Source organism: Astyanax mexicanus, chromosome 14, assembly GCF_023375975.1.
Source record: "Astyanax mexicanus isolate ESR-SI-001 chromosome 14, AstMex3_surface, whole genome shotgun sequence".
NCBI classification, from domain to species: domain Eukaryota; kingdom Metazoa; phylum Chordata; class Actinopteri; order Characiformes; family Acestrorhamphidae; genus Astyanax; species Astyanax mexicanus.
The window spans coordinates 47,259,408-47,275,096 of NC_064421.1; the positions used below are offsets into that span (position 1 = coordinate 47,259,408).

The window sequence follows — 15,689 nt, forward strand, 5'->3', positions numbered from 1 at the left end:
GGATCAGATCTGATGTTTTCATGGTGGTCTCTCAGATTTGAGTCACTTTCATACAGGAGATTGTTGGCTGGTTTAAATCCTGGCCATGCAGTTTGCCATCGGGTGACGGAGCCCTGAGAGAACACAATTGGTCTTGCTCTCTCTGGGTGGGTGCATGGTGTAGATGGCGCTCTTACCCCTCATCACTCCTAGGGTGATGTGGATCAGCACAAGGCTGCGTCTGTGAGCTGATGTATCAGAACCGAGTCGCTGCGCTTTTCTTCCGAGCATTACCTCAAGATAATGTGTGTACAAACTACTTAATTTATTTATTTTTCTCATTTTTATCCCGTTTTCTCTCGACTTTACAAGGCCAATTGCCCAACCTACTCATTAAAACTCCCCCTATCACTAGTGATGCCCCCAACACCAGCACATGTAAAGTCAGACTCTGCCTCTTTTTGAACTGCTGATGATGCTGTAGCATTGCCGAGTAGCATCACAGCGCTAACGCTCGGAGGAAAGCAGCACAGTGACTCGGTTCTGATACATCAGCTCACAGACGCAGCCTTGTGCTGATCCACATCACCCTAAGAGTGATGAGGGGAAAGAGTGTGCACTTTTAAAGTCCTCAGTGCCTCATTTTAAATGTCAGACCAAGATATTACACCAGTCCAGTACTTTCAAATGTCCCCAATGCGATGATTTATTTGTATGTATTGGGCAGCAAGTGTCTTATCTCAATCTTTTCTTCTTCCTCTCGTAGACGGACGCTGTATTTGGGCCTCAGTACAGACTGATCAGGTCCTGGAGCCCAACTACAACAGCATCGAGCAGCTCTTCAGTCTGCCAGTAGCTGAGCCTAAAGACAAAAACCCTGTTGCTCCTGTCAAGAAGGAACCCAAAGAGGTTTGCCACTGCTTTCTTACCGATGCCCAACCAATGTTATAAAAGTCATCTGTGACAATCGATGAGTTATTTAATTATTTAATGACTCTCTTGTAGATATCCTTTATTGACCCCAAGAAGAACCTGAATCTGAATATCTACCTGAAGCAGTTTAAATGGTAAGCAGCTCAGGCTTTAAACTGATTGGTGTGGAGATGGACGGCTGCCAGTGGAATATTTATTTTTTGCTCTTTATCGCTAATCCGCTTTATCCTCTCAACCCCTCCAAACAGCTCTAATGAAGATTTCGTGGCCATGATTCAGAAAGGAGATCGGTCCAAGTTTGATGTTGAGGTGCTGAAGCAGCTTCTGAAGCTCCTGCCAGAGAAACATGAGGTTGGTCACGCACTGCTGAAATAGAATATGTGAAATGAAAATGGAGAATTTGTTAAACATGGTCACTTGGGCTCTGTTTAGACTCCCAGCCCAAAAAATCTCATCATTAGATGCACAAAGCTGGTAGAGACAAACTCCAAAAGACTTACAGTTGTAGAGTTGTAGTTGCAGTAAACAGGTGGCTCTACTAAAAATTGACATAGGGGGGCTGAATACTTTTGCACGTCACACTTTTTTAGATTTCTATATGACTTAAATAGTTATCCACGTATCAGGCTACACTGCTATGATCTACAGATCTGATTTAGGAAACAAATATGTTTTTACTGCAGTCTGAACACAGCCTTTGTGCAACTTGAGTATCAGGATTATATCTGGGTAAAGCAAATACACATAAAATTTCACCCAAGATGCATTAAAAACAAATACAAAACCAGTCACTCAAATCACTTCAGGAGGTGCTCTGGTAAGAATAGCCACATACTGTATTTTTTGCACTATAAGGAGCACTTAAAATCCTTTAATTTTCCCAAAAATGGTCAGTGCTCCTTATAATCCGGTGCCTCTTATGTATGATTTTTACCAGTCAGGTATTAGCGTTAGCTAATTATGCGCTAGCTCTTTGGCCGTTCAGAGGTGAGAATAATCAGCCTGTAACCTGCTTTTCTTAATGCAATGCTCCTTTGCTCCTTTACATTGAGATGTCCTACGATCTAACAATAGTGACGAGGTTGTAAATTGAAAGCTGTAGGAGGAGTAGTGTCTAATTTTTTGTGGCGAGAATAAGAATAATACTGTATTTTTGGGATTATAAGGCGCTCTTACAATCCAGTGAGCCTTATGTATGAGTTTTACCAGTCAGGTATTAAGGAGCAGTAAAGCCACTCTACTGAAGTACAGCATTTTACTGGTGAGTTTTTAGTGACGTTTCTCCAGCACTAATGCTGGATGCAGCAGTATTAACATTAGCTGCTAACCGCAGTGCTAACTCTTCTGCTGTTTGCCTTTCTTTCGCTATGAGGGACGGAATCTACGTCCCACTAGTTCTGTGGTTAGCGGCTAATTCTAATGCTGCTGCACCTAGCCTTAGTGCTGAAGAAACTTGGAAACTGTACATAAATGGAAGCGTTTTTTTTTTTTTTTTGCTCTCAATGTAACGCTTGCTCCTCGCGTGGTCCGTTTGTTTTGGATGTGTGTCCTAAAACTAGGTGCTACCCACACTCTATAGACATTTATTGATAGTGTGCCTTATAGTACGAAAAATAAGCTAGCTGGATTTCCCACACAGAAATCTGAAGCATCGGAAATCTTATCAGGACACAATCCTCAATCCAGAATTTCCTGACTAGTTTTTCTGCTTGTTTTTCTGCATCTTATTCCAGATCGACAACTTAAACTCCTTCCAAGGAGACCAAGACAAGCTGGCCAACGTTGATCGCTTTTATATCTTACTCCTCGCTGTTCCCCGGTAATGTCTTTATTCCAATAATCAGGAGCTTTTAATTGGTCCAGTCCATTGTGTTCCACTTCAAAAAAAAACAAAAAAAAAAAAAAAGCTAAATTGATGATGATAAGTCCATTAATGGTGACCCTCACTTGTGTTCCTGCCCACTCATCCTCTGTCTCTCTGTCTGTCCGTCTCTCTCTGTCTCTCTCTCTCTCTTTTTTCTAGCTACCAGCTGAGGATCGAGTGTATGCTGCTGTGTGAGGAGACCGTGTCTGTGCTGGAGATTCTGAAGCCTAAAGCGGAGCTGGTGGAGGCGGCGTGCGAGAGTGAGTGTGAGCGGTGGCACAGTGTGTGGGAGGTTTGGCCTCAGCTTCGCTTCTCCACCCCTGATTGCTTTTTCCACAGTCGAAGCCTCAGCTGACTCACCCACTCTCTCTCTCTGTCAGCGTCTGAGGAGTTCAGTCTGGAAGTGTTCTGCACAGATACTCCTCATTTCTCTCTTTGACTGCCCGTTAGGGAATAGAATAAGCTTCAAGGTTACAGATTTTTAAATTATTTTTATTTATTTATTTAAAATAAAATTACACATACATTACAGTAAAGCTTAAATCAGGCCCAAAGAAATCCAGCCCAACCCGGCCCGAGCCTGTGCACATTCTGCCCGAACCCCGACCTGACCCATGTTAAGTAAAAAAAGTAAGTTAAAAACATTTTTAGGCTGTTTCAACCAACAAAATCTGTTCAGAATTACGTCAATTAACATTGCAACACTGAAGAAGCGCAGACGTTTTATTTAAGAAAAATGTTTATTAAGAACCGATTTCCTCATCTACTCTTATATAATTAACAATGTTTAAGAATAAAAAATACTTTCTGAAAAAAATATTATTTTTTTATGTTAAGCATGTACAGTGCATGTGCAGCTTTATGATAAGACGCCACTCTTATCAGTCTTAACAGTGGTTCTATTCATTCTCATAGCCTTTTGAAAAAAAAAAGGAAGCACATTCCTGATGGATTAATGTTACTGGGGTGGGCTGAGGCGAAGTCAGGAGTTTAAAGAAGGGCTGATTTCACAAATATACACACACACACACACACACACACACACACAGAAATGAGCTTGTTAAGTTAGATTTTTCAAGATGTCCTAAAGATTCTATTACTGTCTTCATACCAAACATTTTTCAGTCGGAAGTATTAAAACACACCCCCATTTTTTTTGGTTCTTTATTTTTGCCATTTAAGCTCTCCAGGTTCAGACAATAAGCATAATTAGTCCAGTGTACAAATTTTGCTGTTAAATTCCAGGGCCTTTAACAGAAAACAAATAAAGTAAAAACAGAAAAAAAATAGTATTAAAAAAGTATAGTATTAAATAGTATTAAAAGTTGAAGTCTTTTCTTTAGAGAAATTACAGATGAAGCCAAAGAGCTGTGAGTACTTTTGTTACTTCTCTTGGAAACTGGAGAAAAAAAATGATGTCTGGCTGACCCACATGGAAACAGCAGCTTTAGCCTATAGCTCAGATTAACATGACTGGAAATGAACAAGTCTCGGTTACAGCAGAGAAGAGAAGAGTTAGAGTTAGTCTAACAGGAGAAGAACTGCAGTAATAAAGCTGTTGATAAGATGATAAAATAAGCAGCACTGCCATGGACTGCTAAAAAATACTCCTATAAATACCTCTGATTGCACAGGATTGTGGTCTAGGTGGCAGAAACTCAGGAGCTGAGTCATCCTGAAATCACATCTCTCAGTTCTATGGTAGGGAGTAGTTGAGTCGAGTTAAAGGCTTATTTCTCATTCGCACATGTCCAGACATCTAAGCTCTGAATCTGAGCTTTGGTGAGGCTCGGGTAAAACATCTTTACAGTGGATTAACTGTAAAAATACAGAACAAGAAGAGTCCAGACTCTTTACGGTGGTTTAGTGGTTAGCACGTTCACCTCCCAGTACTGGGAGGCGCTATATACAGACGGACAGTTCTGGTGGAAACCGGAGAGTTGAGGTGCACATTGAATTCTGCGTGATTTGATCAGCCGTGGTTTTATGTTTTTTGGATACAATCCGGGTTAGCACCCGAACATCCCTTTCAGACAGCTTCCTCTTACAGCGTCCACAGTTAATCCTGTTGGATGTGGTTGGTGCTTCTTGGTGGTATGCTGACATTACCCTGGATACCGTGGCTCTTGATGCATCACAAAGACTTGCTGTCTTGGTCACAGATGCTCCAGCAAGACGTGCACCAACAATTTGTCCTCTTTTGAACTCTGGTATGTCCCCCATAATGTTGTGTGCATTGCAATATTTAGAGCAGAACTGTGCTCTTACCCTGCTAATTGAACCTTCACACTCTGCTCTTACTGGTGCAATGTGCAATTAATGAAGATTGAACACCAGGCTGCTCCAATTTAGCCATGAAACCTCCCACACTAAAATGATGACAGGTGTTTCCGTTTCATTGTCCAACCTAAAAAAAAACTCATAGCAAAAAAGATGCACTGGATTGTTGCAAAACTTGCCATGCAGGTACAGTATGTCTGTTTTAAAACTGGCACAATAGTGACCCATTTGCAGCAATAAGTGATGGAGTCTAAAACGGAGTGATGTTGCTTTACTTAGTGGTTTTATAAGAATTTTTTTTGGTGTCTATCGCCCTCTGCAGGTCTCAGAGCGAGCACTCTACTGCCAAGCTTCTGCAAGCTCATCCTTCACGTCGGAAACTTCCTCAACTATGTAAGAACTTTAAAAATGATCATATAGTATGAGGGAATTAATTCACATATTTTCTATTTGTAAGAGTTTATTTAACATTCTCATAAAGTCTGTTAAAAAGTTTGTTAATGTGACTGTAAAAGGGAAGTAAGTTTCTTTTTTTTCTGGTAAATGTTTTTTTTAATCTGTTTTATTGGTTAGGGAAGCCATACAGGAAATGCTGAAGGATTTAAGATAAGCTCACTGCTGAAGCTGACCGAGACCAAGTCCAACAAGGGACGCATCACACTCCTACACCACATCCTCGAGGTACTGCAAATAAAAAAAAAAACGACATGATATTTATATATTTATATTTTCAGCACAGTGTACAGAAATCAAATATGCTTCATTTTTAAGGAAGTCAAAATCATGCATGCACAGAAAAAACTTTATTTCCAAATGTATTTAACAAGCAAATATTTAAAAAGCAAATTTTAGCTATTTATTTTAATAATTGCAAAAAGCACCCTTCAATCTTACAAGCAGCTTTTATATTTGAAATTAAAATTTAATATTTCATTTTTGAGATGATGATGATGATGATGATGACCAAAAGGCAGTTAGAGAGGTTAAATTTCGATGTATTTTGTTATTTCAGGAAGCAGAGCTGAACCACCCTGAGCTGCTGATTCTACCTGATGAGATTGAGAGCTGTGAAAAAGCAGCAGGGTGAATACACTCTTCTGAGTTTGTACTGCTTGGGCAAATTTTGAAACACTTTAAAATAAGGGTCACAATTAAAACAGTACTTAGTACAGTAATGAACACTGATAAAAGTTAAAAAAATGTCTCAACTAATTGTTAATTGACACTAGGCTTTGGTGATCCGGTATAATGCTGCTTTAGTCCAGTGGAGGAGTGGGCAGGGAGAAACAATAGGAGATCCTATGTAAACCTATAGTTACACAAAGTGGTGGGTAGTGCAGGTCCTAAAATTAAAAATCCACCCCGGGGTTTTGTTGTATTTCCTCCATAGACTAATTCTAAACATTATGTTTCTTAGCTCTGAATTACTGGGTAAAGTATATAAACACTGATGTGTTATTCGCACAAATAACACAGGAATGAACTGCATGCTCTTCCTAGCGCTGTTAGTTATCTCCTATCTGACGAGACGGCGTCGCCACCCGGCTTCAGCTCTGCCTGTGGGCGGTCCCGAGCCGAAGTGGGCGGGGCCATGAATACTAATTCACAGGTTGATGTAGACACGGTGCTTTTCCTGATCGACTCGTTTTTTTTTTTCTGAATATTTTCTTTTACTACCTGCTGCAGAAAATGAGGAAGAGGTTGAGGAAGAGTTTCATCATGTGCAGCATCATAAACAACTCAGAGAGATCTACTGTATTTTAGAATAGAAAAGAACAAGAAAAAGCAGATTTTAGTCAAAGGACACCTTTAAGACACAATTAAACATTACAAAATGTTATTGCTTAATATTCTAAGTAATGATTAATATTTTTTATTGTAGTGTCAGTTAATTAGTTGAGACATTCTTTTATAAGTACTGTTAACTAATGTACCGTTATTGTAAAGTGTTACCACCCATTGTTTCTGTCTGTTTTCTGTCTGTTGTCGGATTATCCTGTTTAATGTCTTCTTCCGCTCTATAGGATAAACCTGGAATCTGTTCAGGCAGAAGCCAGTGGGCTGTGCAAGCGTTTAAAGGACGCAGAGAAAAAAGTCACGTCATCAGTTCCAGATGTTAAAGAGCAGTTTCTGAGTGTTATTGAGGTAAACTGCATGACCTGAAGTATCATCTGGTATCAACATAATCTAAAGAAAATTCTATGTACCAAAAAAAACCCTCTATATTACTGTGTAAAAGTCAAAAAAAAAATCCAGGCTCTACGTTGCCTCCTACAAAATGTTCTGACTGTGAAATACAGTGGTGTGAAACAGTATTTGCCCTCTACAGATTTATTTTATTTTTACTTTTTAGTCATAAGGATATTTTTCAGATTATCAAACTAATTTTAATATCAGACAAAGATAACCTGAAACCCTGAGTAAATAAAAAAAAACACTTTTTAAATTATAATTTTATTTTTTAAAGCAAAAAAACTATCCAAACCAATCTGTCCAAAGAATATTCACCCAAAGTTCTGGGGATCTTCAGGATGTTAGTGGGTAAATGTGAGACGGGTGGTTGTGTTGTTTTTGGTCTGCAGTGTTTTTTTTATCTTGGAAATCTCCCATGGAGACCATTTTCACCCAGTCTCTTTTTTGTTATTGAATCATTAACACTGATCTTAACTGAAGCTTTAGTGAGATCCTGCATTTCTTTAAATGTTGTTCTGGGTTTTTTTGGGACCTCCTGGATGAGTTCTTCATGCCCTTTTGGAGTAATTTCGGTGGGCCGGTCACTCCTGGGAAGGTTCACCAGTGTTCCATTTTTTCTCCATTAGTGAATAATAGTGAATCACTGGGGTTCCCTGGAGTCCCAAAGTTCATTTAGAAATGATTTTGCATCCATTTCCATTTCTCAGCTGTCTAATCTAAGCATATAAAAATGTGACTATCAGTTTGAGGGACAGATAAAACGTGAGCATTTCTTGAAGTTGTTGTTTTCCTGTATCTTTAGGAAAACTTTCAGGCTTGTAAAGCGTTGGAGGATCGTTTTCTTGATATAGAGCGGAAGAAGGGGGACCTGGCTGAGTACCTGTGTGAGGACGCAGCTCAGCTTTCACTAGAGGAGCTCTTCAGTACCATCAAGACATTCAGAGGGCTTTTCATTAAAGCTTTAAAGGTGATTTAACTACATATTTTTTCATTTATAAATACTGGATGTTGAATTTCTCAATCAGCTGTGTTTTAAAGTCTTGACTGCCAGTATACTTTCTATAATATACAATATAAACAGGATATTATTTAATGTTTGTCAGTATAGAATTATATAGTATAGTAACTAACCCAATCAATAGGTTGCTACACTTTTTTTTTTTTTTACACAGATACGAAGACTAGGGTTACGCAGTTCTTAAGAGTGTTTTGGATCTGCTTCACTAGAGTTGCATAGTGCAGTTAGCAGTGTGTTGAGCCTAAAGCGGCAATGAGGGAGACGTCATTCTCTGTAGTACAACTTTAAATGACATCCCAGGGTTTATAAAGCTGTTATTTTAAGGTGAAATGCTATATAATGTTGCTTTTATTAATAAGCGGAGAAGGAAAAAAAACTGTGCTGGACAATCTGGCCCAATGGGATGAAAGATGATGACTCCTATATTCCCTATAATCTTTATAATCTACTGTTTTTTTTTATTATGTGTATATATTTATTTAGGCAACAATAAAATCATGATATTGTTTAATGTTTGTCAGTATAGAATTATATAGTATGGTAACTGACCTAATCAATAGGTTGCTGCATTGCATTCTCCATTGGTTTATCAGGACAGCAGCATTTTGGTCTTTAAAATCGCCTAATTTCGTCTGTAAAGTCTGGTTTTGTTTGTCTGTTTCTTTCAGGAGAATAAGGTGCGTAAAGAACAGGCTGCTAAAGCAGAGAAGAGGAAGCAGCAGCTGGCGGAGGAAGAATCCAAGAGGCAGAAAGGAGAGAATGGAAAGATCAGTGAGTGACTGATAACTAAAATTGTTTCTGGTCTCATAAAGTAAAGGCTATACTGCTGTAGTGTAGGGAGCAGTGGGTCCTCAGGGCTGAGGGATAATAGAAATAGAATATGAAATTAAAGTTGCAGAGACAAATATCTTAAATGGCCAGATTGCTGGAGGGCTGATGACCAGTTTTTTTTTTTCTTTTTTTGCTTAGCTTCTTTTTGTATTCTGTCCTTTTCAGTAAAAAGAGGGGCGTTACCTCAGGAGGACGGCTGCATCATCGATCACTTGCTGGCGGACATCAGAAAGGGCTTCACCCTCAGAAAGACCCGGCCCAGGTGCGAAACGGAAAGTCCTCCCTCTAGTGAAACACGTAGGAATACCGGGCAGCCTGGTAAGAACAAGATAACTAACTACGAGAACTCCATCATGGCTTCAGTTCATTTATTAACATCACTTCCTCTTTTCATCTGCAGAGATGATGAAGGTTTCATTAAACCTTTAGCTGTATCCCATTTATCTCCACTTCATTTCACTTCTCAAATATCACCGTGTTCCTCTGCTATATGATATACAGTATTTAACTGAAATTGCTGATCTGAACAACCAATGATTTATAAAGTAAAATCATGGAAATGATCAGTGGTGCCCAAACCTTTTTTATTTTTCATACCGCTGTATCTCACTGGCTAGCTCTAACAGCATGTCTAATTCATTATACAGCTCTGCAAAAAATGAAGATAGTACTTCAGTTTCTGAAATAGTTTCGATTTTTCTATTTATAGGTTTATATTTGAGTAAAATGAACATTGTTGTTTTATTCTATAAACTACAGACAACATTTCTCCCAAATTCTAAATATAATTTTGTCATTTATTAGCAGAAAATGAGAAATCAATGAGAAAACAAGTTCATATTCATAAAAATGTAAGAGTTGAGAAATTAATATTTGGTGGAATAACCCTGGTGGTTTTTAATCACAGTTATTTTCATGCATCTTGGCATCATGTTCTCCTCCACCAGTCTTACACACTGCTTTTGGATAACTTTATGCTGCTTTACTCCTGGTGCAAAAATTCAAGCAGTTCAGTTTGGTGGTTTGATGGTTTGTGATCATCCATCTTCCTCTTGATTATATTTCAGAGGTTTATAATTTGGTAAAATCAAAGAAACGTATCATTTTTAAGTGCCCCTTTTTTTCTAAACAGATTTCACAAAAGTGATTTGATTTTTGATTTGCTTTCATTTTCTAGCAGTAAGTGCAGTAAGCAGATCTGCCGAAGAAAAAGTCACATCATCTGCTGCCCAGGACCTCCTTCCACCTCCACCTCAACCTTCTCATCCAGCTCATCAGGTAAAGGAGAAGGTCGTCGAAGGGCCAGTAAGCGTTTCCTCCACCAGCCCCCGAGAAGAAGCAACCTCAGTTAGTGAAGTCCAGCTCCAGCCTCAGGGAAAAGTGGAAGAGTCTGCTGAGAAAACCCAATCCAACCAGACAGAACTTCTACAGGAGCTTTCAGCACAGCTTTCTCCAGCTCAGGGCCAAACTGATGATATAACAGACCCACAGCCAGTCCCTACTGAAACCATTACTGAAGACAACTCTTTATCAGACACTCCAACGACCCAGGAGGTCTTTGAAGACCTCCCTCAAAAAATGTGTGAGGAGCCTGAGCCTGAAATCAGCCCAGCCACAGGAACAGCTACAGAAGATACAGCTGTTCCAGAGCAAAATCACAATGGTAACAACAGCCAACTTAAATACGACAACGCTTCTCCTGATCCATCGCTGACGAACGCCAAGAACCTGGATTCTGGCATCAGTATCGACTCGAACGGAACCGGAGAGCTGGAAGAGGAGGCTGTAAGTGAAACAGTTCCAAAAAAACTAAATAATGACGAAAGTCAAAGACTTTCAAGCATCAGCCAAGCAGATACTAACGAAAACAAAGAAGCTTCTCCTGGTAGTAATGGAAAGCAGCAGGGCTTCGACGTACCTGAAGGAGCGCAGGCTAGCCCCGCCCCCTTCAGTCCTCCTAGCGCTCAGCCCAAACAGCACAAACTCCTCAGAGGGAAAAAGAAAAGCAGTACCGAAGGTAACCTGTTCGCACATTTTAATTCCACTAATAAAGATCTTGCGTTTGAACAGTACTGTGTGAAATTAAACCTGTATATGATGTGCTATTTTTTAAAACAGCTGTACAAATCTTAAAACAAAAGGTTGCAAAAGCTTAATGTGAAGGGGCAAATTAAGAAAATGATACTTAATTCATAGATTCATACAGTAGTCGCTGCCGTGCAAAAACCTTGCATTTATATTTCATCTTCTATTTTTTATTTGTTTTCTTTTTGTTTTACAGTAGTGAATTCCTTTCTTTACGTCTATCGCATGTTCAAAAATAAATAAAATAATAATAAAATACACTATTTTTTTTTGTTTTTCCCTTTTTAATTTTCTTTGAATCTGTCCGTTGTGTCACTTTATGTTGTGTCGTAATTTTTTAATAAGGAATTGACTAATAGAAATGCTCCTAAAATTTATCACATTACTTTTTTTTTCAGATTTTTATTCCAATAACCCAAACCACTTATTAGGACTTCCCCTATCAATAGATATGGATAGGGTGGAAAAACTAGCACATGCCTCCTCCCATACATATGAAGTCAGACTCCGCCTTCTTTTTTTCTTTTTGAACTGCTGCTGATGACGACGAGTAGCATCACAGTGCTAACGCTCGGAGGAAAGCGCAGCGACTCCAATTTTCATTATCCTAAAAGTGATTTGAGGAAAGAAAGATCGCCATCTACTGTACCCACCCAGAGAGAGAAAGAAAGAGAGCAAAGCCAATTGTGCTCTCTCTCAGTGCTCCGGCAGCTGATGGCAAGCTGGCAAGCTGCATAAGTGGGATTCGAACCAATTAAATCCAAAGGTTAATGTTTTTTTTTGTTTGTTTGTTTTTTTATCTGAAGGTTTTTGCATGACTGCGATGAATGAATAAATAAATAAATAAATGAATGAATGAATCAATGAATTAATATATTATAATTTTCTAAATTTGCCCTGTTTTTGCAACTCATATTTGTGGAGCTAAAATCATTTGGATATTTTGTATTCATCGTTTTGCTGACAGCTGTGTGCATCATGTTAAAATATCCACTTTTTTTTTTTTTTTTTTTTTTTTTTTTTTTCATTTTTATTACAAACATGCAGAGATGTTTGCAAAGGCACCTATAATTATGATAATAATAAGAATTATAATAAATGCCATTGGGTCCATCAGTGTGTCTCTCTCTCTTTGCCCCTTTTAAGCCGGGGGTAACAGCGGAGAGCACAGTAAGCCTAAGCATGGCTGTGTGTTGCAGTAAGGTAGGTCACATGACTGGATGTGTGACTAACGGGGATCAAACTGATGAGCGTCTCAAACCCATTTCTCTCTATATAACCGACTCCATTCAGTGTCTAACCACAAAAAAAAGGCCCGTCTCCCTTCCGAAGTGTGTGTGTGTATGTGTGTGTTTTAACCTGATGTGGTCCGACCTCATTAACATGGCGTTGTGTGTGGAAACGAGAGTAATCAGGCTCTTGTGTGACTTTTGTGTCGAAGCCTCTGAAGACCTTTGCCTGATGATATGAGCTTCAGGTATCTGCAAGAGACGCTGCAAGAGATAACTCACGTTTCTGAGTATTGCTTTGTCTGCATCATTAAAATCTGACGTCTGTTCTTCTGTGGTGGTGTCTGCGTCTCAAATCAGTCCGGATCACGCGCTGATCTATAAGTGTTTTTAATTGTTCTTAACTGTTGGCTGTTTGTTTTCCTGGGGTTTTTATGGGGCTTTAATCAACAATTATCTCTATCTATTAATGACATCATTCTGAAGTTTAACTACTAACATCCCGTCAGAATTTGTACTAATGAAAATTGAACTAATAAATGTTTGACTAATAAATAATAAAAACATGGATTAAAACCATTGTATGATGCAATAATCTCATAATCTCACGTAAGTAGTGGTGGTGAGTTTATTTAAAGATGATTATTCAATGAGATTTTCAAGAATATTAAGAGTAATGCAATGATTAAAGGAGATAAACGTGATAAAAAGTACTTACCTTTGTTGAATAGCCCTCCTCAGCTCTCCAGCAGCTTTCTGAGATCCTGTATTTTGTATTTTGTGCACTTTGCCCAAACAGGCATATTTTGCGCCTGCAGACAATTTTTTTCCCCTTTTTCACCATTATTCAGGCTCAAAGTAGCTTTAAAACACTTAATTGGTAGAATCTGGAGAGCCCCACTTAAAACAAGGCATTTATAGCTTTAAAACTGCACAGGAAGTTTATTAAAAGCCGCTGTTTACATCCCATAGCGTAGGTAAATCTCTGGGTGCCACCATCTTTAAATTTAAGTCACAATAATTCAAATTTATGTAATTTGTTGTTGGTTATTTGCATTCTAATATCGACAGTAAAAAGCAATATTTTCAGCAACAGCTGGAATTCATGCATTTCCAAGGACGTATATTAATTTTGCAATCTGCTTAGCTGTATCCTACCTATTGATTCTAGTGCTCAGCGGTTGACTTACTGTATTGTGACTTGAATTAAAGATGGCGGCGCCCAGAAATGTACCTATGGTATGGGATGTAAACAGTGGCTTTTAATGAGCTTCTTGTGCAGTTTTATAGCTCTTAATGCCTCCTTTTAAATGTCAGAACTCTCTGGATTCTACCAAATGAAAAGTGGAGCTACTTTGACCCTAAATAACAGTGGAAAAACTTATTCTAAAACCTGTTTGGGCAAAGTGCACAAATTACTGGATCTCAGAAAGCTGCAGGAGAGAGGAGGAGAGCTATTCAACAAAGGTGAATACTTTTTTACACATTTTAATACAGCTTTAACTTGATTCAGATCATGCATTTTGCTGAGTAAAAGATTTCAGAGGAATAAATAAGATTTGCTCTAATGTTCTGAATAAACACAGTTTGATTGAATTGCCTTAATGTAGATTTTATCAAAATCAAAAATCTGATCAAATTTTTTTTTTTTTTATCTAATTTTAATTATTATATGCTTTTATTTCCATTGCAGGAAGGCCTAGGAAACGGAAAGCGAGAGGGAAGAGATGAAGCTTTGCTCCTGAGACTCTATAATCATATAGGCTTATTTGTGATTAGCTTTTTCAGCTCCCTTTAAATGTTTGCACATGGCACTCTGAACAAAGACTGAGCTTTTTGCACCCGCCGATGAGCCGCCAATGAGCCGCCGATGGACCAAGTGATCGAAAATTCAAGAGATTTGTATATGGAGTTAGAAATGAAAAGCTTATTTTTTTTATAAATGTTTAAAATTGTTTAAAGATGTTGAAAACTTGCTAACTTCTTTAGAATTGACCAATATGACCAAATAGTGCTTTCTGAAACAAAACCCAATTGTTCATGGTATTATGATTGCAGTTCTACACCAAATGTTTGTTTACATATCTCATAGACATATTCTATAAATATATGAGAGAAATGTATTAATTAATTATGGACATTTTTTGTCTTTGTATTTTATTATGAGTTGATCAGTATGACTGTATGATATGTGCTGGAGGTTCAGAGAAACAGTAATAAGAATAGAATACAACACTTTATTATCATCAGTATGGTATTATTATTATTATTATTATTAATATAGAATAATGCTGGTTTTGATATAATGTGCCATGTCTCGGCTCAGAATTTGGGCTTTAAAACACTCTATGGTACTTCTTATAGACAGGAACTTTCAGGAATATGTCTTTGTATTTGATTGCAATATAAATCATAAAGAGCCAAGAATCTCATAAACTTTCTCATAAAGTTGCACAGACTGAATATAAAATATAGAATATATTGAGTTGACCTTAAATGCCCCTTAAATATACTGAACTGTCTGGAAACTGGTGCCATAGAATTTGTCTGTATTGTCAGTAATGTAAACGTGCTATTTATGATATTTACAGTATATATATATTTACAGTAGTGTATGATGTGAGTTAAAGAAAAAAATATTTTAGCTTAAAGGATCCAAAGTGCTTCATGAAATAAAGACACCGGTTGATTGTAAAAGTTAAATAAAGTGTATTTTTTGTGTGATTTGATTTCCATTAACACCTGTTCATCAATGCTGCTTGTTAAATCTACAGTATGCATAATTTGAGGTTAGAATATAGCACTGCTTTATAGCAGCTTCACAGCTTTTTTCACAGCCTTAAAATAAAGCTCCTTTATGAATTGTTTATGAAGGAGTTTAATAATGGCTATTTATAACGCTATTTATAAGCAGTTATGACACATAAACAGCAAGAGCAACAGTGGCCTGTCGTGTACCAAATAGTGACTCCACATTAAGCCGTAAATTAAACTCTACAGCACTTTATTTAATATTTAAATAATGATCTATCCAGTCATATCCAGTCCTGTCAGAGTGTTGTGCCCATACACTGCCACAGTAATTCAGTGTGTAAATCCTGGAATGTGAAAAGTGTGTAGAACAGCCACTGTGTTTGTACCAAAGAAAAAGGCCTAATAGTCTCATGTGATTCCTGTGACTCAGGAACATTATCGGTCAACAAGCCATTGTGGAAGATGTTCCAGCCACACATCAGCTCAACATAACCCTGTCTGCTACTGTCTCAGAGAATATTGT

General features: G+C 38.0%; 1 protein-coding gene across 4 annotated transcripts in view; it reads left to right on the forward strand.

The window, feature by feature from the left end:
* Positions 1 to 15,136, forward strand: part of inf2 (inverted formin 2) — a 36,822-nt gene extending 21,686 nt beyond the window's left edge. For 2 of the 4 annotated variants that reach the window (XM_049463529.1, XM_049463525.1), the window contains 15 exons: positions 746 to 888; positions 985 to 1,046; positions 1,161 to 1,263; positions 2,646 to 2,731; positions 2,936 to 3,036; positions 5,379 to 5,449; positions 5,630 to 5,737; positions 6,069 to 6,139; positions 7,081 to 7,201; positions 8,052 to 8,216; positions 8,936 to 9,038; positions 9,264 to 9,416; positions 10,276 to 11,115; positions 12,330 to 12,386; positions 14,106 to 15,136. In XM_049463529.1, coding sequence (XP_049319486.1) covers positions 746 to 888; positions 985 to 1,046; positions 1,161 to 1,263; positions 2,646 to 2,731; positions 2,936 to 3,036; positions 5,379 to 5,449; positions 5,630 to 5,737; positions 6,069 to 6,139; positions 7,081 to 7,201; positions 8,052 to 8,216; positions 8,936 to 9,038; positions 9,264 to 9,416; positions 10,276 to 11,115; positions 12,330 to 12,385 — 2,183 coding nt within the window. In that variant the 3' untranslated portion in view covers position 12,386; positions 14,106 to 15,136. Of the gene's footprint in view, positions 1 to 745; positions 889 to 984; positions 1,047 to 1,160; positions 1,264 to 2,645; positions 2,732 to 2,935; positions 3,037 to 5,378; positions 5,450 to 5,629; positions 5,738 to 6,068; positions 6,140 to 7,080; positions 7,202 to 8,051; positions 8,217 to 8,935; positions 9,039 to 9,263; positions 9,417 to 10,275; positions 11,116 to 12,329; positions 12,387 to 12,624; positions 12,661 to 14,105 lie in introns of all 4 variants that reach the window. The other 2 variants (XM_049463528.1, XM_049463526.1) reach the window with 2 other exon arrangements.
* The last annotated feature ends 553 nt before the right edge of the window (positions 15,137 to 15,689 follow it).